The sequence below is a fragment of the Phyllopteryx taeniolatus genome, chromosome 7, assembly GCF_024500385.1.
Source record: "Phyllopteryx taeniolatus isolate TA_2022b chromosome 7, UOR_Ptae_1.2, whole genome shotgun sequence".
Taxonomy (NCBI): domain Eukaryota; kingdom Metazoa; phylum Chordata; class Actinopteri; order Syngnathiformes; family Syngnathidae; genus Phyllopteryx; species Phyllopteryx taeniolatus.
Genome location: NC_084508.1, coordinates 23,379,136 through 23,391,382, shown reverse-complemented (window position 1 = coordinate 23,391,382; position 12,247 = coordinate 23,379,136). Strand labels below are relative to the sequence as shown.

The 12,247-nt window shown below is 42.7% G+C and overlaps 1 protein-coding gene across 1 annotated transcript; it reads left to right on the top strand.

Annotated features, from left to right (window-relative positions):
• The first annotated feature begins 1,412 nt into the window (after positions 1-1,412).
• On the top strand, positions 1,413-10,980 carry prrg1 (proline rich Gla (G-carboxyglutamic acid) 1). The gene is made up of 4 exons (XM_061779456.1): positions 1,413-1,507; positions 2,210-2,250; positions 2,910-3,070; positions 7,597-10,980. The coding sequence occupies exons 2-4, from the start codon at positions 2,241-2,243 to the stop codon at positions 8,062-8,064; spliced, it is 639 nt and encodes a 212-aa protein (XP_061635440.1). The 5' UTR covers positions 1,413-1,507; positions 2,210-2,240; the 3' UTR covers positions 8,065-10,980.
• Positions 10,981-12,247: the final 1,267 nt, after the last annotated feature.

The following is a 12,247-nucleotide window of genomic DNA, read 5'->3' as shown; positions in this document are numbered from 1 at the left end:
AGGGTGTACCCCGTCTCCTGCCCGATGATAGCTGGGATGGGCTCCAGCACGCCCGCGCCCCTAGTGAGGAGAAGCGGCTGACAAAATGGATGGATTGGGACATTTGAAAAAGTCACACAAGAACAAAGAACGATTGAAGTAATACAAATCACATAGAAACTAAAAACTAAAAAAATATCGACTATATTATGTCATAACATGGCATAAATGCAACTGTCCACTCACCCAGAATCATATGCAATCATGTTCAACATCCTCCATGAACCAGGATGAAGTCTTGCGTCAGTATACACCCAGCTTGGCGCAGACTGGTCTGCTAAATTGGCAAACACGCCAGCGAGCCTTGCACTTGCACAAAACTCAAAATACCTCACTTTTTGCGCTCCGCCGCACATTGCGCAGTCTGCAAATATTGAGCCCCTTTAAAAAAAAAAAAAAAACAGTGTACACTTGCTTTGTCCTGGTCTCCTGCGGGCTTTGCCAGTCACCTGACCCAGAAGAAAGTGCCTTGATCTGATTTACCGAACGTAGAAGTTGTTTGTGCCTAACCCCTATTATTCAACAAATAAAAAATGTCGTCGGTGAAAATGCTGAGTGGGTAGTAACTCTGGGAAACCACTAGCCCACAGTGGCTGGGGAGCAAAAATGATAATGTAAAGCTCTGGAAAAAACGTTTTCATGTTGGGCCTTCTGGACAATAACATGTAACCAAACAAAAATAACTTTTCAGACAGTTGTCAGTGTGCATGAAAATATGGAAGACCAAAAGTGCTATGAGGATCAACCAGATGGTAATCCACAGCAACACTAACATTAAACACATTCTCTTGAACCTCAGAAGGAGAAGAAAAATGGACAAAAAAACCTTCTCCCTTGGCATATTTTGAGCTCCTGCTCCGGGTGACAAAACCATTCTACTCTTTGCACCTTTGGTTTTAAAGAATTTTTTGCAAATCCCTTCATCGCTATTTGGCACTTTTTGTGAATTGCTTGTATTTATCTGTTGTATATTGAAATAAAGATATTTGGGGAAAAGAAATAGCGGTCTGTACAATGCAGTGCAGTTTTACACGACTGCAAAATACAACTGCAATTTTAATTTTATTGATAAATAATTCCCTGTGGCACAAGTGTCAATTGATTCAATACGCCTTTCAATAGTACTTTTTTTCAATACTTTTCAAACATCTGTCTTTTCTGTCTTGGCAAAATATTTGATTCAACTCTTGTATTGCAGCTTTCATTTATTGCGCTAATGTACATAAACGTGTATATTATTAGCACAGCATATCACTAGGAATGATGTTTGTATGCTTGTAATTGATGTCAAATTGCTGTCAGCGTCTTGAATCTCCGTACTGTCCCTTTAATAAACTGAGGACCAGTTCTTTGGACTCCTTGAGGACGCGTACAGTTCCGCGCATGCGCACTGAGCATAGCAACACTCGGCCAGTCTGGGGGCCGCAGAGGAGGCGACCGCAAATCCGCATTGTGGGGCGCGGAGAAGGTACGTGATTTTGCCTTCTGTACTCTGTTATATTTACTGACACCGACTGATAAATGAACTAGTCCGCGAATAACATCTCAATAACCTTTGAGACGGGGAGGTGAATTGGAGTTTTGCCGCACCCTTCCAAAATCATCCTCCGGTTGTCACGTACGGGGCGCTAGCAAGCCTCAGCCCCGTTTTGCGATGCAGACTGACGGGGGGACGCGCCAGCTAGCTGTGGTGCATCTTTTTAGTACCAACCATCAAGTAGTCGTCATTGTGTGACGGGAGGCGTTTTGCTTTTGTTGTCCCCTGTTGCTGGTTGCTATTTGGGTCTGTGCGGTTCCCCGAACCCGCCGTCGAGTCAGCGTGTACAGCGGCCGCCATTGGTCACTCACACTGGGGCGACGGATGTCTCACCATTCTGACACTGACGCCGCTTTTCTCCAAACGAGATTCAATATTGTTATGATTCTGAGGTCCATCAATTTTCTTTACTTTTATTATGTAACCTAAAGGTGTCATTTGTAGTACCAATTCCAACAGGCTTCCTCAGGGCAACGAACCCAGTTTAAGTGAGTGTTTTTCTTTCTGCAGGGTAGAAAAAAACAATAAGTAGCTCAAGAGAATGTTGTTGTTTTTTTTTGGTGAGAGAGACGCAGTTAATTATTGCCTGACTTTTATCAGCAGGTTCAAAAATGTTGTGTTTATTCTTCGCAGATAAATCACCCCAGGCAGACTCACAGGAAACATGGGGAGTGGTAAGTTTGCTATTACTTTACTCTCTAGTTTTGACTCCCAAAAGAGTCCATCACCAATATTTACTTAGGACCCACCCACCCCACTTGGTCTCATTTTCTTTTCTAATGTGTCAGTTTTCAACGTTTGTCAAACTGGATCTTTCAGTTTTTTTTTCTTTTTTTCCCCTTCTTCCTCTCATGAGTTTCCCATTTTCCTGCATCATGTGTTTGTTTTTGGATCACATCTCTGAGTCACATGAATGTCATTACTCATTAAGAAAGTAGCACACCAGACAGGGCATGTGGTATTCCTATCGAGATGTGAGAAACAGAGCAGATCTGTTGCGTCAAGTTCATCCGCAACAGTTTGACCAGGGATGGCAGGATGCCAAAATTAAGAGCTTTTGTTAGTATGCAGAAAAAGTGGGCACCGGATAGGCTTTGTTTCCGTTAGCACCCCCTGCCCCTCTTCCTCTTTTTGTCTGTATCGCTGTCCTCTTTTTGTTCTGTGTGAGCCACTTCTCTCTGCGAAAACATTTTCTTTGCTTAATTTGTTCTTGTCCTCCTCCACGCTGTTGCCCCTCGCCGAGTCACTTTCTCGCAGCCGCCACCACCGCTTGTTTTCATACATTTTCTCACTAATTGCAAAATCTTCCGTCTTTGTTCTTCCCCCACCCCAGTGTTCCTGTCGGCGGACGCGGCCCACTCGGTGCTGCGGCGGTTGCCAAGGGCCAACTTCCTGTTGGAGGAGATGAAGCAGGGCAACATCCAGAGGGAGTGCCGCGAGGAGATCTGCACCTACGAGGAGGCCCGTGAGGCTTTCGAAAACGACGAGAAGACGGTGAGATGATGATGATCTTTCACAGACGAACTGTAGTGCATCCTCTCTCCCAATACATTCATTCACAAGTAGGAAAGTAGCACATAAATTACCTGACACACTTTATGTGTCATTACCCCAACGTGAACTCCCAACAAGTAGCCATGCACAAAATGTGTCAGGGCTTTTGTGTCCTCCTTTCCTAGAGGAGGCACTGTAGTACAAGCATATACAGCTATGGAAAATGAATAGGAGACCACTGCAAAATGTTCAGTTTCTCTGATTGTACTATTTATAGGTAGATGTGTTTGGTTAAAATTAACATTGCTGTTTTATTCTATAACAGGGGTTACTGACCTTTTTAAAAATGAGAGCTACTTCTTAGGTACTGATTAATGCGAAGGGCTATCAGTTTGATACACACGTCTGAAATAACAAATTTGCTCAAATTACCTTTTATTATATTATTTATAATTAATGCCATTTATCTGTGTGAAGACACTGATCAATGTTAATGATTTCTCACAATAATGATCAACAATAATTTAACAAGGTGGAGAACATAAATATTCAACACTTCTGTAAATCTCTGACAAGTGTTTACATTTTCAAATGGTCACATCTACAACATTCTTAGGAAATTACAATAGCTCATCGCTGGCAAGCTATTTTTAGAACTGGCTTGTGGGCTAATCATGTGGTCCTTCGGGGCGACCGGCGGGACCATGTTAATGATCCTATTCTATAAACTACGGAGCGCAACACTCTCAAATTCCAAATATAAATGTTGTCATTTTGCACATTGATTTGCAGAAAATGAAAAATGCGCAAAATAACTACAGTGTCCTGTTTTTTTGTTTTTTTTTTCATTTAGATTTTTGGTCTCTTAATTAACCCTATTGATTAAGAACGGGATGTCACTCAAATTAACAGTCATGGCCAGTGGCTGAACACTTTTTGCAATAAAGTGTGTGTGTGTGTGTGTAGGTAGCGTACATTGGTTTGGATAAAAAATCTAATCAATTTGGAAAAATATACAAAGGAAGCTAAACGCCTGCGTTCACTTCCGGGTTAGTCCGATTTACGCTTTAACGTGAAAATCAAACTAATTTGTCTCGTGAAGGGGCACCGCGCCCCTTTTTATTTGCATAAAATTTAGGCGAAAGCGACGACAAACCTTTTATCAATCTCATAATCTAAAGGTTGCTACATTTGATCAAATACAAGTTCTAGATGACAGAGGCTTACTTGAACTCAAAACACACACGAAACACAACCAAGAGGGGAATTCTATAGAATATTTAATGAAATCTACGAGGGATCTATAGGGAAACACAAAGTACAGGAAGAAAAATAACACTAATACTGGTGAAAGAAGAGGAAAAATAGGTGTGTGAAAAGGAAATAGGACATCGTGTGTTGCTGGGCTAAAAATGTGAATGTGAGTGTTTAATATGTTGAGTCAGAGCGAGAGAGAGCAAAGTTGGGATTGTGTGTGAAACTAGTAATTTCCCCAAAATTAATAAGGCACTAATATTGCACATCCTGGCGACAATTACAGTGTCTACTCACAAACGTATATCAGCTGGTCTCAGGAGGCGAGGAGGTAGGTTTGGTGGTCGAAAAAGATGCACAAAAATTAAATAAAAACAGGCGGAAAAAGGGAAAGAAGAAGTTCTTTATCCGTTCTTTCTCTTCCTACCTTTTCAGGGACTTGCTTGCAATTTAAGAGTCCTACGTTAACCCTGCGCTTGCCTGGACGCGTACCTGGTACTTTTAGTAGCAGTTGCTCTGATCGCCGAGTGGTGGCCCACGTAGAGGCTGGGAAGCCGAGTCTGATCTCATCCCGGCATTCGCGTTGGCTGAACAAATTTTGACTATCATAAAAGCTTTGACAGTAGAGGTAATGATTTAAGTGGCATTTTAACATTTGCAACTGTCATACAAGTGTAAAATGAAGTTAATTTTGTTAATATTGCAACGTGGCAGGGGTAGTTAATTGTCGGCTTATTTTTGCATTTTTGTACTGTTTTTGTACTGTTGAACGTGATTTTTCAAATCATTGTATTCTGTTTTTATTTATGTTTAACACAACGTCCCGACTTCATTGGAATTGGGCTTGTACATATAACACGATGTATGAGTGAACTGAATGGTAATTAGCATTTTTGTTCTTGATCTAAAATGGTAATCGCTACCACGCTAATGCTAATTGTGAACCATTGCTAACCATTTATACCATACATTCAGTACCAACATATGCAGTTTAAGAATAAAGGTCCATACCGCATAAATTAGAAAACAATGCATGTTAGTAGTACAAAAAAGTAAATAATCTTTTAATTTATTTTTTTTATTATTTGGTTTTTTTTTGTTTGGGGGGACGGGGCGATTACTCGTACTCGACGAAATATCCATAGGATATTCAATTCTAAAAAGATTCTGTAGTGAGAGCCCTAGATGGAGCAAATAAAGTAATAAACCTAGGTATGTATTTTTGTTGAATGAATTTGCATAGTGCATAAGCCGTGTTTAATGAGATAAAGCAAAATCATATTTTTGTCATATGAAGGTAATAAAGGTGTTGGAACATCTTAATTTTTTTGAAAGTGCTTTAATTTGACCTTGAAATATGGGTAAAACCCTGATCTACATTATAAGTGCCTTGGGTTCAGATGTCAGAATGTAAAATCCTACACCACCATTCATATCATGTGGAATGTGCATGTTTTTTCACGAAGTGATTATTATCAGCAGGAAGAACAGCCAGGTGCGTGGCGGTGGTGCTTGTATTTGCTCTCGACTATTGTTGGCAGCTGGTGAGCTTTGTCATGTCGCTGGACGCACACAATCATTTCGCTTACGCCATTTAAGGGCATTGTTGCGGTGATTCAGGATAGAAGTATTTATGAAGTGGACACCATGACATGTTGACATTGAGATGTTTGAATTTGTGTGTTATGTGTCACACTATGTTCCCTCAAATTGTGACTTCCGCTCAGTAGAACCCCCCCCACCCCCCCACCCAAGCTAAACTTGTACTTTATTGAAGTATTTAACAATGCACTCACGTTATTTTTTCATCAATCGTCATCCACAAATCCATCAAAGTCCTCATCTTCTGTATCCGAAATGAACAGCTGGACAAGTTCTCCAACAATCACGCCATTGTCAGAGTCAGTCTTGTTGCCGGGGGCTGTTGAGCAATGATGCCGGCTTTCGCGAAAGCTCGGACAACAGTCAAAGCAGATACCTTAGCCCAAGCATCCACAATCCATTCACATATGGTGGCGTAACTCGCCCGGCGTTGCCTCCCAGTCTTAGTTGCACTTGGTTTTTCACAGCGGCTGTGAGATGGGCGCACATTGAGTCACAGATCAACAGTGACGCGTGGTAAAAAACATCCGGTCTCTTTACGTACAGCTCACTCTGCCACTCTCCCATTTTCTCCTCGTCCATCCAGCCCTTTTGATTGGCGTTAACGATGACTTCGGCTGGAAACTTTTCTTTAGGCAGCGTCTTCCTCTTAAAAATCACCATACGTGGCAGTTTCTGTCCATTACCATGGCAACCAAGCACAACAGTAAAAGCCGACTTCTCGTGCCCCGTTGTGCGTATCGCTACCGTGGTGGTCCCGTTCAGTGTGGTTCACCGGGATGTAGAAAGTGAGCGGCCCTTCGTCCATGTTGGTGATGTGGTTGGGCTGGATGTGTTTGTCGGCAATCTTTTTACTGCAGTAGAAGCGGAAGATGGCTAGCTTTTCCTTGTAATCCACCAGAAGTTGCTGTGCCATGGTAGTCCTCACCCGGATAGATAAATGGCGCCATTTCATAAAACGAAAGCACCAAGACGGACCTCCTTGAAAATGTTCAATTTTCATTTCTTCTGCGTTATTGCTCTCAGTCGAATGGTGACTGTAGAGACGCTTCTCCCGGCTGTTACCTTTGCTCATTAATCCATTGCTCGAGTTGGTCTTCCAACTCGCCTTGTTTCTGCGTTTTGTTTTTCTTTTTTTTCCGCGGAAACTCAGCTTCGTCTTCTTGACTTGGCAAAGCTCGTTTTCCTGCTTCCTCCACTTGCGAACCATGGATTCGTTGATCTTGAATTCTCTCGCGGCTGCTCGATTCCCATGTTCCTCCGCGTAACTGACAGCTTGCAGTTTAAACTGTGCTTCGTAAGCGTGTCTCTTCGTAGGTGCCATTTTCGGGGGTCCAATGCACACCCTGGCGCTATATACGTACTGGGGGCGTGTCTTTAGCCTCCTCTGTTACGCGCACCCTTCCCCCTTTACGTCCGCATGCTGTCCTCAGCCACGTCCGCCTTTCCTCTATATAAGCAGTGTGTCGGCAGGAAATGCTCCCAGTCAGTCAAGCGGAGCGCTCAGCGAAATCACACAACAACATTTACAGATTTTGGAACTCGGTGCACACACAAGGTGCGCCGCATTATAAGGCGCCCCGTCCATTTTGGAGAAAATGTAAGACTTTTAAGTGCGCCTTAAGGTCGTGAAAATACGTTAGCCTTAAGTGTGTTGTGCTTGTCCACAGAGGCGCTTCTGGGAGGAATACGTGCGTGAGAGCAGCCCTTCAGGTGGTCTGGAGTCGGTGGTGGGCGGCGTGCACTCCCTGTACCTGATCGTGCCGCTGCTGACGGTGGTGTTCATCGTGGTGGCCGTGGCTGTCGTCGTGTTTTGCTGCCACTCCCGCAAGCGCTCGCCGCGCAGCCCCGGCCTGGGTCACTCTCACCACGACCACGTCCTGTCGGTGGTCTCTGTGGACCGCTGGGGGGGGGATTATCACCACGGCGACCGGTCAGAACTCAGCATCCACAGCAGCTCCGCGGGGTACCCGGGTTCAGAGGCGGCGTCCGGTCGAGGGAGCGCCGGCGACCATCCGCCGTCGTACGAGGAGGCGGTGGGCCACGCCGACGTCCACGTGGAGACGGAGCCTCCGCCGCAGTACGAGGACATCATCGACACCATCGACATCGGCAGACCCGGAAACCGCAGGAAGTAAAACGGACCGCCGTCTTCACATCACAATGCGGTGTCTGCCAGTACTCGACATTTGCACTAACCTTTGGAAAGGAGCACAAAGTGAATACAGCAATACCAAATCCAACAAACAAATGTGCTGTCACACGGAAGCAAGTGACTCAAGTCGAACCTCTCACAAGGACAAAATAGGAAAATAATGGGTGTGGTTGCCATTATGAGGATTTATGTCCATGCTGTTGGACCTGCGCTTTACTGGATGTCAGTGCCAAGTAATTCATTTAACTTTGCTTGCACAGATCAGAAACAGCATAATAGACAGCTTTATTTACTCAATAAAGCCGCACTAATTCAGGAAATCAGGATCTAAAGCTAACTTGCAGCATGAACATTCCACATGGGTGGGTGTTGATGGAAAGCCATTTGAGCAATTCTTCAGAATCACAATCTTCATTATTCAGTGTACAATTGTATTCCGTCCCATTAGTGCAAATAAAAACGGCAAGATTGCCTTGCCAGATAGATATATACAGTGGCGTGAAAAAGCATTGGCCCCCTTCTCAAATTCTTAGATTTTTGCATAGTTTCTCCGCTTTGTTTCAGATCATCAAACAAATATAACCCAAGTGAACTTAATATGCTGTTTTTAAATGGGGATTCCATTTATTAAGGAAAAAACTATTCAAAGTTAGCTGGCCCTGTGTGGAAAAAGCAAATGCCCCCTAAACCTAATAACTGGTTGGGTCATCCTCACCAGCAACAACTGAAACTTTTCTATAACTGGCACTGAGTCTTTCCACATCTCTGTGGAGATATTTTGGCCCACTCTTCCTTGCAGAATTGTTTGAATTCAATAAAAAAATGGAGGGTTTTCGAGCATGAACGGCCATTTTAAGGTCATGCCACTGCATTTCAATCAGATTGAAGTCTGGACTTTGACAAGGCTACTCCAAAACCTTCATATTGTTTTTTAAGCCATTCATTTTTGGTATGTGTTATATATATATATATATATATATATATATATATATATATTTCTTTTATTTTTTATTTTTTCTCTCTCATTTATTATTGCAGTGGCCCGGGATAGACCTGTCAGCCTGTTTTGTTTTGTACCGCGTCCTGATTCCATATCCTTGATATCCAGCAAGGTCCACGACATACTAGTATGCTCTTTGTCATCACTAGTAAGACAATTCAGCGCCAAGTAGAACTACTAGGGTGCACGAATAATGTTTTTTTCCACTACTGTATGACATTTCTGAACTCGTTGGATATCTATGTTATGAGTGGGGCACAACTTCAACTACTGCATGCTACTAGTAACATTATAAAATTCTATTAGCTAACTTCTTGTGGTGCACAAATGTCAACGGGTGCATAGTTTTGCCTCACTAATAACGTAGTTGTCCTACTAGTGTGTAGAAAAGTAATACAGTAGTGGAGAAAACATGACTAATGAGACAGTAGCGCGTTGAATCGTCTTACTATTGAGGACAAAGTGCACACAAGTACAAGGATATAGATTAAATGCTCAAATGGCTTACCATAGGGTCATCAGTAATTACAACTTTTGTGAAATTTGAAAGGAATCTAACTTGATAGACTATTCTAAAGAGGGTTCTCAGTGGAGTGGTGTGTGTCATATCCATGTTGTGTGTTTTGTGAAGTTGAACCACCTTGCTCCGCTTTGTTCGTTGGCCTTTGGCAAGTTGTTTTCAATCTACTCTCAACTGTGAAAATCTTCCCTGTGCTCCAAAGCTTCACTGTTTTGACGCCACGTAGGTTGACAGCGCCCGCATCAATGTTTTTTAAGGAGGCGCTGCGAAGGAAAATGGGAAACGAGGCAATAGAGACGGAAGATTTGGGGAACGCGTTCTCAGGGAAGATGGTGTATTTAATGCCACAATGGACAAAGTCCATGTTAAGCATGTGTAATGTATCAGTGTATATATAAATATACTGTATCGTCTGCGAAAGTCAAATTACAGTGAGATTGCTTTTTACTGCATATGAATGTGTCAATGCTAATAGAACTATCATAGCTGTTAACTAACTAAGGCACTTGTGTTGAAGCTCACAATGAGCCCGTTAGACAAAATACAGACCGTGAGTTTGGACTTGGTCAGTTCTAATGTCAAAGTCATCAAATGTTCTTTTTATTTTCGCTTGGTGTGATGAGACACAATGGTCCATTGAGAGGGATTTGCCGTGAGGCAAGCTTGTCAGCCTGAATGTATCATTTCAAAACAGCCTGGACCACGGGTGTCAAACTTAAGATCCTTGCCCTGCCCGCTGCATCATTTTATGTGGCCGGCTCAAGCAGGTAAAGTGTGTCTAGTTCATATTTCTGGCTAAATGGATTTGCACTTTTCATTGGACCAAAATTGCAAAACATGCATTTTGCACCAAATCCCCTCTTCCAAATTGGACAATAGTTTTTTTGTTAAAAATATATACTTGGATGATAATCGAATGCAGGGTTAATTATTTATATCTATGTAATAATATCAGGTGATTATACATTTATATGGTTTCCTGTTTTCAGTCATAATGGGCCTCTAAGGGAAACCTTAACTTCGATGCAGCCCACAACAAAAATTAGTTTGACACCCGTGGTAGACTGAACAATAGTTGATGGACCCAGGTGCACTTATGCAATATCGTTACTTCAAATGCAATTTATTGTAACATAGAGATACACACTAAGCACTGATTACTTTGTTTTTTTTTAAGTGAGTTGACATGTGAAACTCAGCACTCACTACTTTACACGACCTTGAAGTGAGTTGTGTTGGTAGTCATTATAACTTACAGAGCTCGCTGTTACATGATGCATTAAATATAGTAATGCAATGCAAAATGCAAGGGAACCTGTAGGAAAATGTTTATGTACAAAAGTATGGATTGATTTGTAATAATAAAAAAACATGCTCAATCTGTTTTTCACTTGGAATTATTAGAATCAGAATCATCTTTATTTGTCAAAAACACTCAAGGAATTTGTGTCCGGTAGTTGGAGCCGCTCTAGTACGACAGTCAATTGACAGAGAATACTTTTGAGACATAAACAAATAAAAAACACAGTCACTGAGCAATAAAGGATTACCAGTAACGTGGTAATGCCGGTACAATAATTATGTTTTTTTTTTGACAATGTGCAAAAAAGATGCAGGGTCCTCTAGTAATTCGAGCAGTTTGAAATGACTAATAGAACAATAGTCTGTTGTTATGACCATTGTGCAAAGGGTGCAGAGACTTAGGAAATATTTCCAGTTTAAAGTGACTAGTAGTGCGATAATCTGGGACAATGTCGATTGTGCAAATGTTGCAGATGCTACTCGGGCACATGAGTGGCCAGTATTGGTCAACAACAAATATGCAAGTACTGCAGAGTGGTGAGACTACTACAGTGAGTGCACGAGTAATGTATAATTGGCCCGACAGAGATGTGACAACAAACTCAAGACAAAAAATAGGCAGCATGTTGCAATGGAATTGTAAGTTAACTGTTTAAGAAGTTAATGGCAAGGGGGGAAGAAGCTGTTGGAATGTCTGCTTGTTTTAGTTTGCGTTGATCGGTTGCGCCTACCTGAGGGAAGGAGATGAAAGAGGTGGTGACCAGGATTTGGCGGGTCCAAGAGGATTTTGCATGCTTTTGTCTTAGTTCTGGCAGCGTGCAAGTCCTCAAGGGTGGGTCACGGGGTACCGACAATCTTTTCAGCAGTTTTGATTGTCCGTTGCAGTCGGAGTTTGTCATTTTTTGTAGCAGCACCAAACAAGACTGTGATGGAAGAACACAGAACTAATTCGATGACCGCTGTGTAGAACTGCTTCAACAGCTCCTATGGCAGGCCGTCCTTCCTCAGAAGCCGCAGGAAGTACATCCTCTGCTGGGCCTTGAGGAAGGAGTTGATGTTGATCTCCCACTTCAGGTCCTGAGAGACTGTAATTCCCAGGAACTTGAAGGTCTCGACAGTTGACACAGGGTAGTTGGACAGCGTGAGGGGCAGCTGTGGCAAAGGATGCCTCCTGAAGTCCACGATCATCTTTACAGTCTTGAGCGTGTTCAGCTACAGTTTGTCGGCCGTACCACAGCTCCAGCCGCTCCGCTTCCTGTCGATACGCAGACTCGTCACAGTCTTTGATGAGGCCGATGACTGTGGTGTTGTCTGCAAACTTCAGGAGTTTGACATCCACGTGCG